The following is a 21,429-nucleotide window of genomic DNA, read 5'->3' as shown; positions in this document are numbered from 1 at the left end:
GTGGTGTTAAGTAAAAAATATTTAAAGTACTACTTAAGTTGATTTTTTTGGGTATCTGTACTTTACTATTTATATTTTACTTCACTACATTGCTAAAGAAAATAATGTACTTTTTACTCCATACATTTTCCCTGACACCCAAAATTGTCCAATTCACAGACTTATCACGAGAACATCCCTGGTCATCCCTACTGCCTCTGATCTGGCAGGCTAACTTAACACAAATGCTTTGTTTGTAAATGATGTCCGAGTGTTGGAGTGTGCCCCTTGCAATCCATCAATGTAAAACATTTTTAAAAAATCAAGAAAATTGTGCTGTCTGGTAAGGAATTTGAAATGGTTTATACTTTGACTTTTGATACTTAATATATTTTAGCAATTCCATTTACTTTTGATACTAAAGTATACTCAAGTAGTATTTTACTAAGTGACTCACACTTTTGAGTTATTTTCTATTAAGCTATCTTTACTTTTACTCAAGTATGACAATTGAGTACTTTTTCCACCACTGGATGTTCATAATGTCAAGCTAGGACTGATGGTTTGGTTACCACTGCAAGTATTGTAGATATCTAGTAAACTTGTTAGCGTCTAAAGTGAATGTTAAATTATAGCCATGGTATAAAAAGGATAATCAACTCGGGGCTCTATATGTTCTCTGGAAAATGATGCAACTCCGTGGAAGGTCAGAACACCTTTCAAGTAGCTTGTTATTTTCCATAGAACACCCTCACGTTGATTATCCCTTACTTAACATTGTGAATACTTGTAAAACACGTATAATTCTATAAATGTTGTATTTATTGTTCTGAAGGTTTGTTCCTTGTCCTTGAGTGTCAATTATTGCATCTCCACATGTTGAAATGTATTTATTTAGTTCTCAATTTGAAAGAACAGTTCATAAACCATTTGTCAATAAATTACACAATAACTAATCTTCCAATATAATTGAACAGTACCATTGACAGACAGCAGACCAATCAAACTCTGTGTTAGTAGTAGCGTGAACATTGGAACGTTAAAGACAGCTCAAGTGATCTCCCGGTCTACGCATGTTTACTAACGCTGCTGCCTGGTGTAGTCATCAACAGTGAGAGAGTTAGCCAGACAATACAGCTCTCTCACACTGGAGTCCAACTTCGGTTTGGATGTCTTTTTCACTTCTGAAATGGTAAGAAACATTCATATTACTACCCTGCCCCACACTACATGTTACACTACTGTAGAATAATAGTGAAGACATCAAAATGATGAAACAACAGATATGGAACAAATCAAAATATATTTTAGATTTTTCAAAGCAGCCACCCTTTGCACACTCTTGGCATTCTCTCAACCAGCTTCACCTGGAATGCTTTTCCAACAGTCTTGAAGGAGTTCCCACATATGCGGAGCATTTGTTGGCTGCCTTTTCCTTCACTCTGCGGTCCAACTCATCCCAAACCATCTCAATTGGGTTGAGGTCGGGTGATTGTGGAGGCCAGGTCATCTGATGCAGCACTCCATCACGCTCCTTCTTGGTCAAATAGCCCTTACACAGCCTGGAGGTGTGTTGGGTCATTGTCCTGTTGAAAAACAAATGATATTGCCACTAAGCGCAAACCAGAAGGGATGGCGTATCGATGCAGAATGCTGTGGTAGCCATGCTGGTTAATTGTGCCTTGAATTCTAAATAAATCACTGAGTGTCACCAGCAAAGCACCCCCACACCATCACACCTCATCCATGCTTCACGGTGGGAAATCACAAGTCGAGATCATCCGTTCACCTACTCTGCGTCTCACAGACACACGGCAGTTGGAGCCAAACATTTCAAATTTGGACTCATAAGACCAAAGGACAGATTTCCACCGGTCTAATGTCCATTGCTCCTGTTTCTTGGCCCAAGCAAGTCTCTTCTTATTGGTGTCCTCTAGTAGTGGTTTCTTTGCAGGAATTCAACCATGAAGGCCTGATTCACGCAGTCTCCTCTGAACAGTTGATGTTGAGATGTGTCTGTTAATTGAACTCTGAAGCATTTATTTGGGCTGCAATTTGAGGTGCAGATAACTCTAAGGAACTTATCCTCTGCGGCAGAGGTAACTCTGGGTCTTCCTTTCCTGTGGCGGTCCTCAGAGCCAGTTTCATCATAGCTCGTGATAGTTTTTGCGACTGCACTTCAAGAAACGTTCAAAGTTCTTGACATTTTCTGCATTGACTGACCATGTCTTAAAGTAATGATGGAACTGTCGTTTCTCTCTGCTTATTTTAGCTGTTCTTGCCATAAGGATTCAGTCTTTTACCAAATAGGGCTATCTTCTGTATACCACCCCTACCTTGTCTCAACACAGCTGACTGGCTCATACACATTGAGGAAAGAAATTCCACAAATTAACTTTGAACAATGCACACCTGTTAATTGAAATGCATTCCAGGTGACTACCTCATGAAGCTGGTTGAGAGAATGCCAAGCGTGTGCAAAGCTGACGTCAAGGCAAAGGGTAGCTGCCTTGAAGAATCTCAAATCTAAAAATGTTTTAACGCTTTTTTGGTTACTACACGATTCCATATGTTTTATTTCATAGTTTTGATGTCCAATATTATTCTACAAAGTAGAAATTAGTAAAATAAAGAAACACCCTGGAATGAGTAGGTATATACAAACGTTTGACTGGTACTGAATCTTAAAATATATAAAGTTCCACCATGGGCTCCATGGCATTAGAAGTATCCCAAAAACCCACAACCAATACATTTTCCCCTGCGGCATTGTTTAAGCAGCCAAAATATTCTGGAAAACTGGGGACATGGCAACTCTGCACGTGAGGACGCTGGCACAAAACTCGCCCTCACACACTGACACTAGGAAGACTGCGCATGCATTACTTGTACTGTAACCATTGCTGGTATGAAGAAAAAAAAACATTTGATAAATTGTGTACGATTATTCAGTGATGTAAATAAGATGACATAGCTCACAAACCCATCCATTTCAAGGTTTTCTAAATGCCCGAATCAGAACCTTTAATTGTGATCTTGAAAATGTTATTCTCTTCTTCGCTTTGGAAAATGAGAAAGATGACCATGAACATGTTGAATTAATACAGATTGGTGCCCTATAACTGTAACAGATGTTTCATTTAACATTTTTTATTTACATTACATTAAACACAGACCTAACATAGTGGCCAGTAGGAAGTGCCTGAAAGTGTTTAATGGACACATTCGCACACCAGACGTGCCGTCTTAAGATATATTTAATAAATTAAAACAAAGTACAAAAAAGAAACAATGTACATTTTATCCCCCCCTTCCCTCAACCTCCTCTCTCAGTGACAAACATATTCCAAGACTGTACCCTTCGGTGCTGGATGAAGTCAACCCTAGACACTGATCTAAAGTCAGTCTTGCATCTTCAGTCAGTAAAGGTTAAGAGGATCCACTGAGATTAAGCTGATCCAAGATCTGTGTGTCTAAGGCCAACTTCTACCCAGAGAATTTTCACAGTGTCACTCACAGTATTTCATCATCTCCCACCCCCTTACCAAAAAAACACACACATGCTACATGTCTGCAGGCACCTAGAGTGACAGAAAGAGGGAATGGACCCAGTTGATGTAATAAGGAACCAGGAAATACACATGGGAGCCGGCTGCACCAATCGTTTCATCCGTCCTAAATGGTACCCTATTCTCTGATCTCCATCTATTCTCATAAAGTAGTGCACGTTGGTTTCATTTCAGACACAGTCTCAATTCCATTCACTGAGAGGAGTTCCATTTCATCTGACGCCCAGTGCAAATATACTTCCTGACATCAGTGACTACCCCCCTCTCCCCTGGTTTCAGTCTAGGCAGGCAACCGGTTGGTTGATAAGACACTGGTTGACAGGCACCGGTTAAGAGCAGTATGGTGTGCAGTTTGTTCTACTGGTTTATAGATCATATGGATGAGTTCATCTAGTCGTTGGTTAGGACTGGTCAGTCAATCCAGGCCATGTGGAGGTTAGTGGACTATTATTATTATTTTGTTCTGTGTGGCAAGCGGAGAATATTGAAGTGGAGTACTCAGGACATGTGCTGTATGTATGGGAGGACTAAGAGTGTCGAATGGGAGGGTGGGGTCCGTTTCTAAAGGGGGCGGGGCCATGGGGGGGTATGTGAAAGTGATGTAGGGCCGATATAAGTGCACTCAATAAGTGGGGAGGCAGACATTTGCACCCTCGCGCAAAAACATGCGCCCATAAACACACACGCACGGAAATGTTCAGTAATATGACTGTTAATACGCACAACATGATTAATAGATTTGCACGATTACAGTGACTGTAGTCCACAGCTAGGACAACGTACCCTTCTCCTACACGCCCCCCCATCTATCCCCTCCCAACATTCATCATCTCTCCTACCTCTATCACTCTCTCCTGAACAAAATACATTCTAGATTCATGAGGAAACTACAGTTTTGTGACCGTGTGTGGGTGACTGGGTGTGTGTGTGTGTGTGTATGGCAGGTGCTGGAGAGCAGAGTGTATAATCTTCTACTTTAGTCTCCTTCGTCAGTGGTTCAATCTTCAAACAATCACCTCATAATTTCCCCATCAAGGCAACGATCAAATACACAAAATAAAAGACTAGTTCACATGACGGTCCACAATTATTTTGGCAAACATAAGAGCATGGGGGTGCGGGAGTCAGTGTTGTACGATATACATTATGCTGAAAATATGTGTCTATCCACAGAATGCTGTCCTGTCATTGGTCCCTCTTTCTTCCTGTTTAGCAGCAGCAGGACTGGCTGTGTTTCGTTACATAGGTGTTTGTGTGTGTGTGTGTATATATATATATATATATGTTTAGATATATTTATTTTGGTTCTCTTTCCAAAGATACAAAGGACAACTAGCTAGCTACGTACGGTAGGTACAGTACCACTATCGTCTCAGATGCTAAACAACCAGGAAACAGCAGAGAAACAGCCTTGGAGCCATGGAAGATCGTAACCAAAAGTCAAAGCGAGACAAACAGAGGGCATGCTTGTAGTTGAAGTCACAGAAATGTGGGGGGGGGGGTTGAGCAACCTTCCTCAGACCGCTGTGGGGTGTGACATAGCTCCATCAATGGCAGACCTTTATGGGGAGCTGTTTTCTGTTCTAGGCGGAGGGTCTTGTTTCTATCATCCAATGGAAACTCCAGTTTTGAGGGGTTTATGGGTACTGTAGTAATGTGGCGTCCGGCCTAGGGGTCGTGGCAAGGTCAGAGGCAGTATTCAGCAGCATACTCGGTCCCGTGAAGACCTCTGCAGACTAGTGTAAACTCCTTCACTATGTCCTTCACCCTCCGCTTATTCAATCGCTCTCTAGAGTAGGGAGAAAGGGAGGAGAGAGAAAGGGAGGAGGGAGCGAGAAAGACAGAGGGTCAGACAGAGAGACAGAAAACCAATGTGTGTGTGCATGTCTGTCGGTCTATACTTGTGTGTGCGTGCGTGTAGTACCTGAGTATCTGTTGGGTGAAGGTGTCTTTCTGTTCTGTGGTGACCCTAGTAGAGGGGAAGCCTTGTGCCTGCAGCGCCTCTTTCAGCCACACGGTGAGCAAAGGGAAACAGTGCTTATTGAGACTGAACAGCACCTCAGCAAACTGTTCCATCAGACTACGAGATGAACCTCCACCGATTGCCTGGGGGGGGAGAGCGAGGGGGCAAAGACCAGTCAGTAAGGTGATGTGTTTGAATATACAGTAGGACAGGTAAAAGACATTAGCGAGGATGTGAGTATGTAGGTTTACCTCTAGTACGGCTTGCAGCAGTAGTTTTCCGTTCTCCTGCACCACTCTGGCCACTGGGGGCATATCTGAGCAGCGGGGCAACAACTCCGTCTATGGCACACACAGGGACTATCAGAACAAACCACAACACTAATATCACATCTCAACAACAAGACTCACCTCTAAACCAAAAATGTGTGTGTGTGTACTAGGGATGTGACGTTTAAACGATTACATTTATTTTATTTTTAAATAAATAAAAAAAACTGTGCAGTTATCACAAAACTACCATTAACAGGTCCCGATCATTATCATCATCATAAAGGCAAAAATAAAAATAAAACAAATTCCTAATGCAACAACGCTGTAAGTAGGAGATATACTGAACAAAAATATAAACAAGATTTAAAGTGTTGGTCCCATGTTTCATGAGCTGAAATAAAAGATCCCAGAAATATTCCATACACACAAAAAGCTTATTTCTCCTGTGCTGGGGACAATAAAAGGCCACTCTAAAATGTGCGGTTTCGTCACACAATACAATGCCACAGATGTCTCAAGATGAGGGAGCGTGCAATTGGCATGCTGACTGCAGGAATGTCCATTTGGCAGTACGTCCAATCGGCCTCAGAAACGCAGACAAAGTGTAACCAGGCCCGCACCTCAATATCAGGCTTCTTCACTTGCAGGATCATCTGAGACCAGCCACCTGGACGGCTGATGAAACTGAGGAGTATTTCTGTCTGTAATGAAGCCCTTTTCTGGGGAGGAACTCATTCCGATTGACTGGGCCTGGCTCACCCAAGGCTGCACCTTTGCCCAGTCATGTAAAATCCATAGATTAGGGCCTAATGAATTCATTTCAATTGATTTATATGAACTGTAATTCAGTAGAATTGTTGCATTTATATTTTTATTTCATGTATTTGCCATGGATATAAAGCGCGCCTCACGTCATCGTTGTTAACAGTTAGAAAAATGGCATACGCAGCGATGTCCTGTATGGCAATACTTTGAGATGTTAAATGAGAAGCTATTGAAATACAAACTTTGCGAGGTGGAATTGAGCTACAGTGGCAGTACAGGTGCAATTCTGAAAGGTGGCACCGTGGGACCCAACCCATTGCTGGGCAGCAGTGTGATAAGGGACGGCGTGAGAAAAATCACAGAGCTGATTATAGAAATGATTTCAGTTGATATGCAGCTCGGCTTCAACACCCTGATGCCTTATCTAGAACCAGACCACAAGATGCCATATGAAAAAAACACGACAGCCCTGATGGACGTATATGAACAAGCGGTCATAAATCACTGCGACGAGCTTTCACATTGATGAAAAGTGGGACATGAAGTACGTACTGACAACTAAGGACATGGAGGAGAGGCACACAACAGGGAACCTAAAATGGCATTAATACCATTGTTGCTGAGTGGGTGGGGGACAGCAGTAAGGTGAGCGCAGTCTGGTGGGTTTCCACTAGTTACCACAGCCACAAAGTCAAAATTGGATATATTGTAAAAATGTATGAAAACAAAAATGATCTTTTGGTCTTAATTTAAGGTTAGGCATAAGGTTAGCAGTGTGGTTAGGGTTTAGGTTAGGGTTAAAAATCACATTTTAAGAAGATAAATTGTAGAAATAGGCAGGCTTTAGGACTTTGTGGGTGTGGTAACTAGTGACGACCAGTAGGTAGTTAGCCAGGTTTGTGGTAGATTGAACTCCACTGCCCCCTAGGGGTCAAACGCAGAACCATATCTGGATTCTAATTTCAGGTCATTTTATGAAGAAAAAATATATATTTAAACACTAAAGAAAATAGCATTTTAAACGTTAAGAATATTTGTACATTTTTGACATCCCTAGTGTGTACACTCACAAAGAACAAGCAGGTAGACTTGACTGTTGGAGCCTCTGGGAATTTCAGTGACAGTAGTCCTACATAGGAGAGAGAGAGAGAGGGGAGGGTATTAGAAACATCCAAATACACATTTCTATTTAACCTCTTTTAAACACTAACACTTCTGCTCTTCAGATGTTTCCAGCACAATCTCTGTGGATCTCAGAGGCATGACGATTGACAAAGTGTGTGTGTGTTAAGAGAAACGCGGCAACACATACAATGAGCAGTGTGTGTGCGGGAGCAAAGCAACACACACTTACCACAATGGAACACAGCTTTCACGTCAAGACTCTCAGACAAGAAGAGATCTGGCTTCCGTTTGAGTGCCTACAGTAGGAGGCAGACAGAGGCATGACACAGGGCAGGAGTCGATTCCCCTACTCCAGGGGTACACCCCAACTCCTACCTCCCACCCCGGAAAATACTGAACCCCCCACTCTCCTAGCCTCGTAGAAAGAACTGTGTCTGCATTAGATAACTCCTTTGTCATTGTCATGTACAACTGTTTGCCCACAAGGTCAGGAAAAAAAATTCTGGACATAGATATGACAACAAAAGCCAAATTCTGATTGTCCCCCTTCTCCCTTTAGTGTGATCTCGTTCACTCCCCCTTTTGGATTTAACAGTATTGGATTGGTATGGACAAAGTGTTTCTTACACCAATTCCAATGCTTTTAAATTCTTGAGGAGTGAATGAGAACTGGGCTAAAGGAGTCATCTCCAGCAGATAAACAGTGGAGGCTACCAGGCTAGTCTAACTCACTCCCTCTCTCTCTCTACGATAAACTATCACTCATACAGTACAGAACTCTGCTCCAATGAAAACTCAGCAAGCAAACTGGAGGAAATCAAACAAATATTATTTAAAACTTAAGTCAAACTAAAGGCAATGATGGATCTGTAGCTGCTGTTTGTATCAATTTCATTCTGATACACAATGTTTTCTCCCTTTTTTTGGCCTGGTTGGATTGAATATGCAACATAAGTAAGTAAGGTACATGAACGGATAAATACAACTGATACTGTAATGAACTCATTCAGGACGGAGGAAAAGAGAGGGAGCGAGGGAAGAGGAGAGGAGAGATCAGCTCTATCCAAAGATAGAAATTAAAGGAAGAATGTAGAAGGAAGACAAAAACAAACAAAAAAACAGAGGGCACCCAATTCGCCTGAATTGATTAATTAATGGAATATTAATTAATTGTGGCTTTGATTGGCTATGGGTTGGAATGACATCAGAAAAGGGGCGTGGCTAGGGGATTCTAACCAGTGAGGTCACAGGGAACTACATCCCAGGGTCATGTTCAGAAGACAACCAAACATGAACATGTTTATTATTGGACACATTCTGGTAGTCCCTCCTCGTTACAAAGCATTTTGTCATGTTTTGTGCCTACTGGACAAGACCTTGGTGAACGCTGACCCTTTACTCCCTCATCAGAATGGATAGAGCCCTGAGTATTGAAGGAGACAGAGTCCATCCTTCAATACCACCACCTACTGTCTATTCTCTGCCATGCCATTATGATGGGTCGCCCTCAGACCCTTTAACAAAGAACAGAAAGAGAAAGAGAGCGTGTGTGAGCGAGAGAGAGAAAGAGAGAACGAGAGAGAAACCCAAAGTGAATGAAATAAGAAACCAAAAACACACCTGAGCTTGGAGTTGCATAAATGAATCAACAATATCAGGATGATCCCTGGGTCCTAAAATATAATAAAGATGAAACTTAACAAATCATAAAGAATAAAGAGAATAATAATATACAAACAGCAACTCAACCGATTCAACAGTCATGTGGAAAGAAAAGAGAACAGAAAATATCTCATTGAAATAATTGTCACACGTGAGTAAAGAACAAACAAAGGGGGAGAGAGAGGGAGGAGGGGCATGTGAAGCTTTGGAAGAGTCTTGGGAAAAACAGTGAGCGGTTGAACGAACAGAAAACAGGCAGAGAAAGAGGAGACATGGGTTCCATTTGGAGATTTAAAAAAAAGGAAAGAATAACGAGAGAAAAATAAACCTAAAAATAACAAAAGTGGTTTTGGAGTGGGGAACCCAGGAGGTAACTGTAACTGTAACGCTTCAGAGAAAAGGGGCGTCAAGTCCCAAATCAATCCCTCGCCCCTTGGACTAGCCACCCAAAGCCCTAGGCATCTCCCCTAGACCCTACACCCTAGGGGCTTGCTAATAGCTCCACCGTGTAATACGATAGGCAAGATCATTTTTTTCTGTGTGGCTTACAACCACCATGCGCCTAGGGGATAGTACCCCTGACCATTAACCACCCCCAAAAAAGGTGAACACTTAGGAGGCAACCCTTCCCTTCGCTGTTCCTAGACTCCACACAAGACCCCATCCCCCAACTCCCCATACACGCCCCCACCTTACAGGCTTATTCAGTGGGGCGCAACCCTGACAAAAATGCAACGAATAGAGCCCACACAATTCCCCGTTCTGTAAAAGACGGATGTCTGTTCTACACAATACATTTCTATATGAACGTTGTTCTGCAACCACATTCTCTTATGTTTTGTAACATTGCACCATATTGTATAAGATACTGGCCACAGAGCAACATTGAAGGACACCTGCTCAGAAAGAAAGTAAAAAAAGAAAGAAAAAAAGAGAGGCAGACAGTATCAATCAAACACAGACAAAGCAGAAGAAGAGGGAGAAGGGTATGAGAGGAGAACTGAAAGGGGAGAAGAGAGGCAGACATTATCAATCAAACACAGACAAAGCAGAAGAAGAGGGAGAAGGGTATGAGAGGAGAACTGAAAGGGGAGAAGAGAGGCAGACAGTATCAATCAAACACAGACAAAGCAGAAGAAGAGGGAGAAGGGTATGAGAGGAGAACTGAAAGGGGAGAAGAGAGGCAGACAGTATCAAACACAGACAAAGCAGAAGAAGAGGGAGAAGGGTATGAGAGGAGAACTGAAAGGGGAGAAGAGAGGCAGACAGTATCAATCAAACACAGACAAAGCAGAAGAAGAGGGAGAAGGGTATGAGAGGAGAACTGAAAGGGGAGAAGAGAGGCAGACAGTATCAATCAAACACAGACAAAGCAGAAGAAGAGGGAGAAGGGTATGAGAGGAGAACTGAAAGGGGAGAAGAGAGGCAGACAGTATCAATCAAACACAGACAAAGCAGAAGAGGGAGAAGGGTATGAGAGGAGAACTGAAAGGGGAGAAGAGAGGCAGACAGTATCAATCAAACACAGACAAAGCAGAAGAAGAGGGAGAAGGGTATGAGAGGAGAACTGAAAGGGGAGAAGAGAGGCAGACAGTATCAATCAAACACAGACAAAGCAGAAGAAGAGGGAGAAGGGTATGAGAGGAGAACTGAAAGGGGAGAAGAGAGGCAGACAGTATCAATCAAACACAGACAAAGCAGAAGAAGAGGGAGAAGGGTATGAGAGGAGAACTGAAAGGGGAGAAGAGAGGCAGACAGTATCAATCAAACACAGACAAAGCAGAAGAGGGAGAAGGGTATGAGAGGAGAACTGAAAGGGGAGAAGAGAGGCAGACATTATCAATCAAACACAGACAAAGCAGAAGAGGGAGAAGGGTATGAGAGGAGAACTGAAAGGGGAGAAGAGAGGCAGACAGTATCAATCAAACACAGACAAAGCAGAAGAGGGAGAAGGGTATGAGAGGAGAACTGAAAGGGGAGAAGAGAGGCAGACAGTATTCAGGTAAGACCCACTGGATATTATCAGCTTCAAAAACAAAACGTTCTTGTGTAATTCTCCATAGCAGCACAGGAGGACAGAGGATGCATTTCAACAGTCTAACGTGGCTTCCTCCCCTTCATCTGCCCTCATCCAAAAACACAGGGCAGGTGAAAGCAATATGAGAAGACGAGGACTTTAGACTATTGAGATGCAGCCATCCTGGTTTCCCCTTGTGCTATGCAGGTATTAGTTGACACACACACAAAGCATTTCTCATGGAAGCCATGTTCATTCTCCATGTTCCTTGTTCTCCTGTGAAAGCAGGAGTGTGTGCAGGTTTGTCTGTCAATCAAAATCACCCAAAACAAAAACAGGCAGAGATTACCCCCCTCCCCCTCCCCTGCAGGACCCCCTACCTTGCCGGAAGATGGAGAGTGTTACTGAGGTGACCAGCTCAAATAGAGCCTTGATGGGAGGGAAGTGGTCCGTCTCTCTGGCAAATATATGGACCATCTGTCAAACACAACCACAGACGGTTTCACATCGGTGCGCCTCAATGTATGCATGCGAGTGTGTATCGTGTATGCATGCGAGTGTGTATCATGTATGCGAGTGTTCTCAAGCACGTGTGTGTGTGTATGTACCTGTCGTGTGAGGTCCAGTGCTGAGGCCTGTGGTATGGTACTGTACATCTGTCCTAGCATCTCACTGAGCTGAGACACCATGGGGGCAAAGTCATGGAGGAGAGTCTTCACCGACTTCTCAAAGATAGCACACACAGCCTGGGAGGAAGGCGGGAGAGAGATGGGAAGGGGGAGTGAAATGAGAGTTTCATTTCAGCTGGTTCAGGTTGGATTTCAGTTCATGAACGTGCAGATCATTTTATTGAAACTGTTGCGTCAACGCATCACTTTTCTTGTTGTGTTCGTGTCTCACCTCCACCACCTGGGAGTCGTTGAGCCACTTGCTAAGGACCGTCTGAATGAGAGCAAAGACCTGCTGTAGGACCACCACCACCTAGAAGACACAGGTTCATTTGACAACACTAGCTAAATGAGGAACGAATTATGAAAACGGGATGAACGTTCCCGTTAAAAGAGCTTGCGTGTGGCTGAGCACTGCTGATGATAATAATGATGATGATGATGAAGGTGCATCTCACCGGGTTAGGTCCTGGTGGGGGCGGGGCAGTTTTGACAGGGGGAGCAGTGCTCTCTCCTGATTCGTCCTCCTGTTTGCTAATGTCCAGCGTAGTGAAGAGATTGGACAGCAGACCTAGAATGTGGATTATCGCTAGTTTATTGGACGGGTTGGGCTGGAGAGAGGGAAAGAGGGAGCGAGAGGGTAAGTCAATAGCTTTACGAAGAAAGGCTGAAACAAGATTTGCCATCACTCATTTTCTATCTGTTGGTTTTTGTGAACGAGTTAACGAGTGAAGCAAAAAGAAAGACAGTGAAAGACCATGAAGAGAGGGATGAAGTGAAAGACCATGAAGAGAGGGATGAAGTGAAAGACCATGAAGAGAGGGATGAAGTGAAAGACCATGAAGAGAGGGATGAAGTGAAAGACCATGAAGAGAGGGATGAAGTGAAAGACCATGAAGAGAGGGATGAAGTGAAAGACCATAAAGAGAGGGATGACGTGAAAGACCATAAAGAGAGGGATGAAGTGAAAGACCATGAAGAGAGGGATGAAGTGAAAGACCATGAAGAGAGGGATGAAGTGAAAGACCATGAAGAGAGGGATGAAGTGAAAGACCATGAAGAGAGGGATGAAGTGAAAGACCATGAAGAGAGGGATGAAGTGAAAGACCATGAAGAGAGGGATGAAGTGAAAGACCATGAAGAGAGGGATGAAGTGAAAGACCATGAAGAGAGGGATGAAGTGAAAGACCATGAAGAGAGGGATGACGTGAAAGACCATGAAGAGAGGGATGAAGTGAAAGACCATGAAGAGAGGGATGAAGTGAAAGACCATGAAGAGAGGGATGAAGTGAAAGACCATGAAGAGAGGGATGAAGTGAAAGACCATGAAGAGAGGTATGAAGTGAAAGACCATGAAGAGAGGGATGAAGTGAAAAGGACAGAAGGGAAAGAGGGATCAGTGAAAGACAGGTTTCGGTGCATCAGTCAGTTAATGGCTTCATTTTTCTGCAGATTTCACACACACACACTCTCTCTCTCTCTCTCTCTAGGGTGACAACACTAATTAAAGCTTCATTAGCAACCATTTAATCACCGCTCGGTATCCATGACAACGGAGCTGTGGAGTACAAGGGAGGAGTCATGTGGCTGGGCTGACGACCCTTCTCTTAACGAGCAACGGGTCATGTTGCAACTGAACACACACGCTCATTTGAGATGGGTATGTTCAACTTGGATTTATGCCTTAAACATCCAGAGACATCAATGGGTGAACATTTTAGGTAAGAGCACAGTATTTAAGTCAGAATACCACCCTAAACGCATTAAAACAGACATTGCTTGTAGCTAACTATATAGTGGAGGTGCAGTTTGATCTCTTGCCTTAGGGTGCCAGTGTTTGTTAGGCTGCACAGACAACCTGATTCCATAGTCTGATGTTATGGCTATACATCAGACAGAGAGAGCGAGACAGTAGAGACAAGGAGAAAGTGAGCACAAGAGAGAAAAAGAGATGAAACTCTTCATTTGAACTGACATCTCTGTTGATCCAGGTCTCTGCTGACTCCAGAACAGTAGATCAGGGGAGAAAGACTAATTCAACACTGATAATGTCACATCCCTGTTTGTAGTTAATGTCAGCTTCTTTTTTTGAGAAAATGTCAAATCCTTATTTTTAGCTCCGATAAGGCTTGGATTCATTAGACCTGACATTTAATAAAGAATGTGGTGTGTGTGTGTGTGTGTGTGTGATGGCCCTGTGATTCAGTAACCAATGGTGTAGTGATGAAGCCAATCTGGTCCCACAGAGAAATGTTCAACTGCAGTGGAGTCACACAGACACAACGCCTGTTCATATGGACACATTCCAACAGTGAGAGGGGGAAGAAATAAAAGAAAGAAAGAAGAGAAGTGTGTGTGTGTTAGTGTGTGGTGCATCCATGCAGACACACAGTCTGTTCATATGGCCGCAGTCCAACAGAGAGAGGAAAATATGTCACTGTAATAACACGGTTACCACAGTGTGTGTGTGTGTGTGTGTGTGTGTGTGTGTGTGTGTACCGTCTCATCAGCTAGTTTCTCAAGTTGTTGGATGTAGGGAGTGATGAGAGAGTGCAGGTTCCTCAGTATCTCCTCCACATGCAGAGCAGACAGCAGGAAGCCCAAGGCCTGCATCAGCCACATACACTGACTGGTCTGGAGAGGGAGAGGAAGGGAAGAGGAGGGAGGGAGGAAGAGAGCAGGAGGGAGGGAGGAAGAGAGAGGGAGGGGAGCAGGAAGAAGAGGAAGAGGACAGAACATTGTTACACATTTCCAGGACTTTTGAAAGGTTGACTCCTTGTGTTGACTCCTCACAAGCATTCCGCTACACTCGCAATAACATCTGCTAACCATGTGTATGTGACCAATAAAATGTGACTTGATAAGAGGTCTTTGCTAGCTACCATCCAGTCTTGTCACCTTGTTTTCATGACTGAATGGAGTGACAGATTCTATGGTCTGATGTACTCCCTGTAGTTCATTTGAATATATTGAATGTGCTCATTGCTGCATGTACCAAATGCACAGGCAATAAAGTCTTTGAAAGTTTGACTCTGTCCCTGAATTTGACTATAAATGATTCTCCAGGATGTTGTATACAGTAGAGTGGGTCCAGTGAGTCGGGACATTGGGGTTATGGCTTGCATCATCTCCAGACAGGACTGGGACTGACCTTGTGAATCTGTTTGCTCAGCACCTCCTGTGAAGAAGAGAGAGGATAGCAAAAGCAGAAGAATATTATATTGACTAAATGTAATCATTTTATTTAAAAAAAACACTAATTTAGACATAAAACATATACGGTACAAACACACACGTACACGTGATACAGCCACTATATTGGAGGCATAGGGTGGCAGGTCATATTTGCACTCTCGGCAGATCTTCTTGAGTGTGGAGACCGAGGAGACGGAGAGGTCTGGGTTCCCCAAGGCCTGGAGTACCAGAGGTAAAACACTACTCAACATCACCGGGTGGTCCGCCAACCACTCTGCTAGAGCTCCTACAGGGAGGAGGGAAGAGAAGAACACACTGGATGAAAAGACTGAACACTTGATGCTACAGGAGACGGGTGCTTTTCCTGTTCTCCTGTCCAATTTGTTTTTCTTCTTTTCCCGCTTGTTATTTCCCTGGATGAACACCGCACAACAAAATGACAGCCATCACTGTATTAATACCTATCGTGAACACGTATGAGCGTATCAGTAGCTACCGATAGTGAACATGACGGTGTCGGCCAGTTGGACGTTGTTGATGTTGATTCTGAGGAGGAGTCCGATCAGGCCTGGGATGACATCAGAGTAGTTGACATCTATCGTCTCCGCTATAGACTGGAACCCATACAGCAACGCTTCTGTATGCTGGAGGAGACAAAAGGCTTCAGACAGTGTGTTCAGTGTGTGTGTGTGTGTGTGTTGAATCTGTGTGTACCGTACCTGCCATGACGAGGCTTGTTCTGTGTTGGTCAGTATTCGTCCTAGTTTCTCATACAGGTTACTGAGCAGCTCAGCTCCTAGCATCTCATACACATACATCAGAGTGTCTGAGATATCCACCCTGGAACACACAAATGTGTTAAGTCGTAGAATATAGAAGTGTAATACATACCACCAACAGAAGGCAAGGTTTTGTTATAGAGGTGGAACAATCAATGCTATGGGGGGGGGGTGTCACAAGGCTCAGTTTTGGGTCCACTGCTGTTGTCTACTGCCGTAAATGTAGTACGCAAAAAAATCTTGTGTTTACACCTCAAATCAAGTGAAATTGTGGCGCCATTTAACTGTGCAGGAACTAACAGCAGGGCATCACTTTATAATGTGCTGTTAGTAATGCGCTTCTGAGCATCTGATGATCTGTGACTCAAACATTATCATCCAAAATTTGTGCCCTCTCAGCTGCCACTTCACTTACAGGCTGTTACAATCACAAACACACCCAGCAATAGACCTGTCGGCATACTGCGTTTCCCTCCCTCGCTCGCTCACCCACACGACCCCAACCACACTCTTGTACCTGTAGATCCTGAACTGTTCCTTCTCATCCGAGGACCATGATGCGTACTCCTGGTCAGAGGGGAACTGGGCTTTATGCAGCAGAACATCCACCAGCTGGAAATACACTGGTCTATAAACCTGCAGATACACCGCCTGTCTCTCAGAGTCAAACGACATGATGTCATCCTGGAGAGAGAGCGAGAGTGTGTACTGTTAAGTGCTGTTATTCTAAAACAGGGTAGTTGGGTTTAGGGTGTAACGTTAAGTGTCCTGAGTTACAGTGTAGGGGTCTGGGTTACAGTGTAGGGGTCTGGGTTACAGTGTTAGGGTGTAGAGTGCATACCTGTAGCGTGTACCAGAAGGTGAGCGTGAGGGAGCTGGTCGTCTCATTGACTGGGTAATGTCCTGGTATCCCAGTACAGAACATGATCATGTTGACCAATGCGAGAAAGCCCTGCCAGTGCTCTACCTGCTCCAACAGAGCCCTGGGGGGGTTGAGATCAAGAGATGGAAAAGGAGAGATGAGAAAAGGGAGAGAGTAAGTGAGAGAAACGGACACAGAGCCAGGAAAACTAGGTCAGTGCGCAGGAAGAGTGAGGCGAGGTGGGACAGGCAGGGCTGGTTCTCCAGATAGAGTGTGACAGGTGAAGGGTTCAGACTGGAGCCATTGACATACACAGTGAGACATGACGCCTCCGGAGACAGAAACACACAATAACAAACAGCTTGTTTACCAGGGTGGGCCTGAGCATGAAACAGAACACGTCATCTGATTATTTGTTGATTGGTTTGTGAGAATGAACCCAGAAGCATCAATGTCGTCACCAAGCAGTGTGAGGAGGGGAAGTGAAAGGTTTGATTGATTGATTGATTGATGAGACAGCGCACACACACGCACCTGGAGTGGTTTTCGCCCAGCGCGACAGCGATGCGACAGATTCCGTGTGACGTCTCCATGTCTCCGTTCTGGACGGCCTCTCTTAGCTGTTCCTGCAGGGACAATACCTGGGGCACCAGCTTCAGTAGCGTGTTCACATATCTATACACACACACACACACACACACACACACACACACACACACACACACACATTAATGAGATGGGTTAGTTCACATACCAGGGGGAAAATCTCTACTCAAACCCCCCTGCACGAACACACAAATCTTTCACTTTTCACCAGCTTCATCGCTCAGTTTCTTTGTTTCATTTCTCCAGTTCTCTTAAAGGTTTAAATTACTCTGGTCTGTTCTTCCTGCCGTCTCAGTCCTTTCTAATAAATCTATTGGCTTTTTCTCCGGAAGCACCTACACACCATCTCTCGTTTAGACACACAGACCCATTTAATATCGCCCCACATCTATCCGTCTGTCTGCATTATGCATGTTCACACACGCTGTGGGTCTATCACTCTTTCCACCTCCATCTCTCCATCCCTTTGAGGTATTTTAGGGTCGTTCATTGTGAAACTGGAACAGTAATGTCCATAAAATATATTTTTTATTTTACCCACTAAGAGGGAAATAGAGATTGGCTGGAGGTCAGAGACAATGTGAACAGAGTACAGAAGCAACACCCCTACGCATGTACACACACCCCTGTCCTCCTGTTCTGCTATTCTGATTAAGCTCAAACTGCCTTTGTCATCTTACCCTACAATTGACACTGTGTATGATGCAGGTGTGTGTGTGTGTGTGTGTGTGTTCACAGATCCAGACAACCTTCCAGTATCATTGGTTCTGGCTTCTGAATATTTACAGTGCCTTCATAAAGTATTCACACCCCTTGACTTTTTCCACAGATTTTGTGTCACTGATCTACACACAATACCCCATAATGTCAAGGTGGAATTTTGTTGGTAAAACATTTAAATTAAACATTAAAAGGTGAAATGTCGTGAGTCAATGAGGATTCAACCCTTTTGTTATGGAAAGCCTAAATAAGTTCAGGAGTAAAAATATGCATAGTAAGTTGCATGGACTCATTCAGCGTTCAATAGTGGTTAACATGATTTTTGAATGACTACCTAATCTCTGTACCCCACACATACAATTATCTGTACGGTCCCTCAGTCGAGCAATGAATTTCAAGCACAGATCTAACCACAAAGACCAGAGAGGTTTTCCAGTGCCTCGCAAAGAAGGGCACCGATTGGTAGATGAGTAAAAAGACACTGAACATCCCTTTGAGCATGGTGAAGTTATTCATTACACTTTGGATGTTGTATCAATACACCCAGTCACTACAAAGATACAGGCGTTCTTCCTAACTCAGTTGCTGGAGACAAACGAACCTGCTCAGGGATTCCACCTTGTCACGATACCAAAATTATAAAAACGATACCAGGCCAAGTATCACGATACCGAGTAGTATCGAGATACCACAGTGGGAAAAAAATCATTGGCCTAGCATCCTGTTCGCCCCATCCCCCGGACGCTTGTTCACGTTTTCTAAACGTTCTCCAAAAACCTGTCATTGAAATTCACACTTCTACTCAATAAAACACATTGAATTTAACTTCACACTGTTCAGTGTTTGATAGAATACTGCACAGAACAGATGATTAGCCCATATTTGCAAAGGCCTACCTGTGATTTGACTGGAGGAATGGGAGGAAGTAATACACATCAAAAGGAGAGTGCTGAAGGGAGGACGGCTCATAATAATGGCTGGAACGGCATCAAACACAGAACCCAAGCGTTTGATACCATTCCAATCTTCTGCTCCAGACATTACCATGTGCATGTCCTCCCCAAATAGGGTGGAACCAACCTCATGTGATATACATGCATAATAACCTGCATGTCAGTGTGTCAGGACTACAGAAAAAGGAGGACCGAGCATGCCCCCATTCTCATCAACGGGGCTGTAGTGGAGCAGGTTGATAGCTTCAAGTTCCTTGGTGTCCACATTACTAACAAACTATCATGGTCCAAACACACCAAGACAGTCGTGAAGAGGGCACGACAAATTCTATTCCCCCTCAGGAGACCAAAAAGATTTGGCATGGGTCCTCAGATCCTGTTGGCATCACCGCCTCGTATGGCAACTGCTCGGCCTCCGACCTGAAGGTCCCACAGAGGGTAGTGCGTACAGCCAAGCTTCCTGCCACCCGGGACCTCTGTACCAGGCGGTGTCAGAGGAAAGCCTAAAAAATTGCCAAGAACTCCAGCCACCCTAGTCATAAACTGTTCCCTCTGCTACCACACGGCAAGTGGTAACAGAGCGCCAAGTCTAGGTCAAAGAGGCTTCAAAACAGCTTCTACCACCAAGCCATAAGACTCCTGAACATCTAATCAAATGGCTACCTACTAACCCCCCCCCCGTATATAGTCTCGCTATTGTTATTTTACTGATGCTCTTTAATTACTTGTTACTTAGATTTCTTATTTTTTTTAACCGCATTGTTGGTTAGGGGCTCGTAAGTTAGTAATTCACTGTAAGGTCAGCACCTGTTGTATTCGGCGCATGTGACTAATAAAATTTGATTTGAAATACAGCAGTTATGTAATTTTGTGCCACCAAGCTGCTGATGTCATGCAGCCTGTCGTTTTTGAGTATATACTCTTTCATAATGACAAGTTTGACGTCGGACGACAATAGAATGTTCATGAAGTCACTGTGCCAACTATCGACAGACATGTCAATAGACAAAGTATAAACCAGCCTTAACTCATGGGTACACTCACAATGGCTGCCTGGCATTGTGACAAAAATCACATCCATGGTAATGTAGAATGTTCATTCAAATTATGTTAACTGATGTGGCGAATGCAACAGGATGTATTTTTTTGTAATGTCAGTTGAGTTGAATCATCAAATCACAGCACATATTTAAAAAGGTATATTTCCTGCTTTTACTTCCAGCTTTGCTCCTATGAGTACACTAGCAATGGACGCCAGTCCAACCATCATGCCATCATTTACTTGAACGGGGACGCTCATTCTATTTATTCTATTTCTATGGCAGCACATGCAGTCATGAGCCGAGGAAAGGAGAAAATGTGGGTAAAAAAATTTAAAAAATTGTGTTGCTATTCAAACAGTTATTACAGAGACCGCGGTCATTTGGCTGGCCAATTACCGTTATCCAAAATTCCATGACCAACACAGCCCTGTGAGTCTGTGTGTGTGTGTGTGTGTGTGTGTGTGTGTGTGTGTGTGTGTGTGTGTGTGTGTGTGTGTGTGTGTGTGTGTGTGTGTGTGTGTACGCATGTTATTCAGAGGGTAATGGGTTGGGTATTTGAGTGCCTGTGCATTTAGGAGTGCGAGTGTCTATCAATGTTCCCTATAATGTTATGGGGTACTAAGCAAATTTTTGGTCTTGTGAGTGGAAATTGAACATGGTGAGAATTTTGGGCGAGCGTTTACAGTGAACACTGAGACTGTACCTTTACAGTTTTAGACAGTAGCCAATAGGTGCCTGTGCATTTAGGAGTGCATGCCTGTGCATTTAGGAGTGCGAGTGTCTATCAATGTTCCCTATAATGTTATGGGGTACTAAGCAAATTTTTGGTCTTGTGAGTGGAAATTGAACATGGTGAGAATTTTGGGCGAGCATTTACAGTGAACACTGAGACTGTACCTTTACAGTTTTAGACAGTAGCCAATAGGCTATTGTGGCTATTTGAGCATAATGTAGACCTACCAACAAAACCACTGGAGCAAATACCATAACATTTTCACATAGAAATCAAAAAGCTATTTCCATGATATATCCTAAAGTAGCCTATACAGTGCATTTGGAAAGTATTCAAACCCCATCCCCTTTTCTACATTTTGTTACATTACAGCCTTATTCTAAAATTGATTAAATACATTTTCCCCCTTATCTAAGATACAGGTTAAGAATGTTTGCAAATTTGATTAAAAAAATAACAGAAATACCTTATTACATACAGTTGAAGTCGGAAGTTTACATACACTTAGGTTGGAGTCA

The 21,429-nt window shown here is 43.6% G+C and overlaps 1 protein-coding gene across 2 annotated transcripts in view; it reads right to left on the bottom strand.

Annotated features, from left to right (window-relative positions):
• Positions 1–3,218: 3,218 nt before the first annotated feature.
• The window catches only part of LOC106584288 (importin-13), a 51,305-nt gene continuing 33,094 nt past the window's right edge, over positions 3,219–21,429 (bottom strand). Inside the window, exons 6-23 of one of the 2 annotated variants that reach the window (XM_014169361.2) lie at positions 17,391–17,531; positions 16,836–16,977; positions 16,512–16,678; positions 15,935–16,055; positions 15,712–15,859; positions 15,320–15,501; positions 15,172–15,198; positions 14,520–14,654; positions 12,479–12,631; positions 12,253–12,333; positions 11,961–12,098; positions 11,733–11,829; positions 9,294–9,346; positions 7,903–7,969; positions 7,619–7,677; positions 5,763–5,852; positions 5,473–5,654; positions 3,219–5,337 (exon numbers count right to left, since the gene is read on the bottom strand). In XM_014169361.2, the coding sequence (XP_014024836.1) occupies positions 5,235–5,337; positions 5,473–5,654; positions 5,763–5,852; positions 7,619–7,677; positions 7,903–7,969; positions 9,294–9,346; positions 11,733–11,829; positions 11,961–12,098; positions 12,253–12,333; positions 12,479–12,631; positions 14,520–14,654; positions 15,172–15,198; positions 15,320–15,501; positions 15,712–15,859; positions 15,935–16,055; positions 16,512–16,678; positions 16,836–16,977; positions 17,391–17,531 (2,086 nt within the window). In that variant the 3' untranslated portion in view covers positions 3,219–5,234. Of the gene's footprint in view, positions 5,338–5,472; positions 5,655–5,762; positions 5,853–7,618; positions 7,678–7,902; positions 7,970–9,293; positions 9,347–11,732; positions 11,830–11,960; positions 12,099–12,252; positions 12,334–12,478; positions 12,632–14,519; positions 14,655–15,171; positions 15,199–15,319; positions 15,502–15,711; positions 15,860–15,934; positions 16,056–16,511; positions 16,679–16,835; positions 16,978–17,390; positions 17,532–21,429 lie in introns of those variants that run through there. The other variant, XR_006761477.1, reaches the window with a different exon arrangement.

This window comes from Salmo salar, chromosome ssa23 (genome assembly GCF_905237065.1).
Source record: "Salmo salar chromosome ssa23, Ssal_v3.1, whole genome shotgun sequence".
Taxonomy (NCBI): Eukaryota; Metazoa; Chordata; class Actinopteri; order Salmoniformes; family Salmonidae; genus Salmo; species Salmo salar.
The sequence above is the reverse complement of the archived record's forward strand: the minus strand, read 5'-3'. Positions and strand labels throughout refer to the sequence as shown.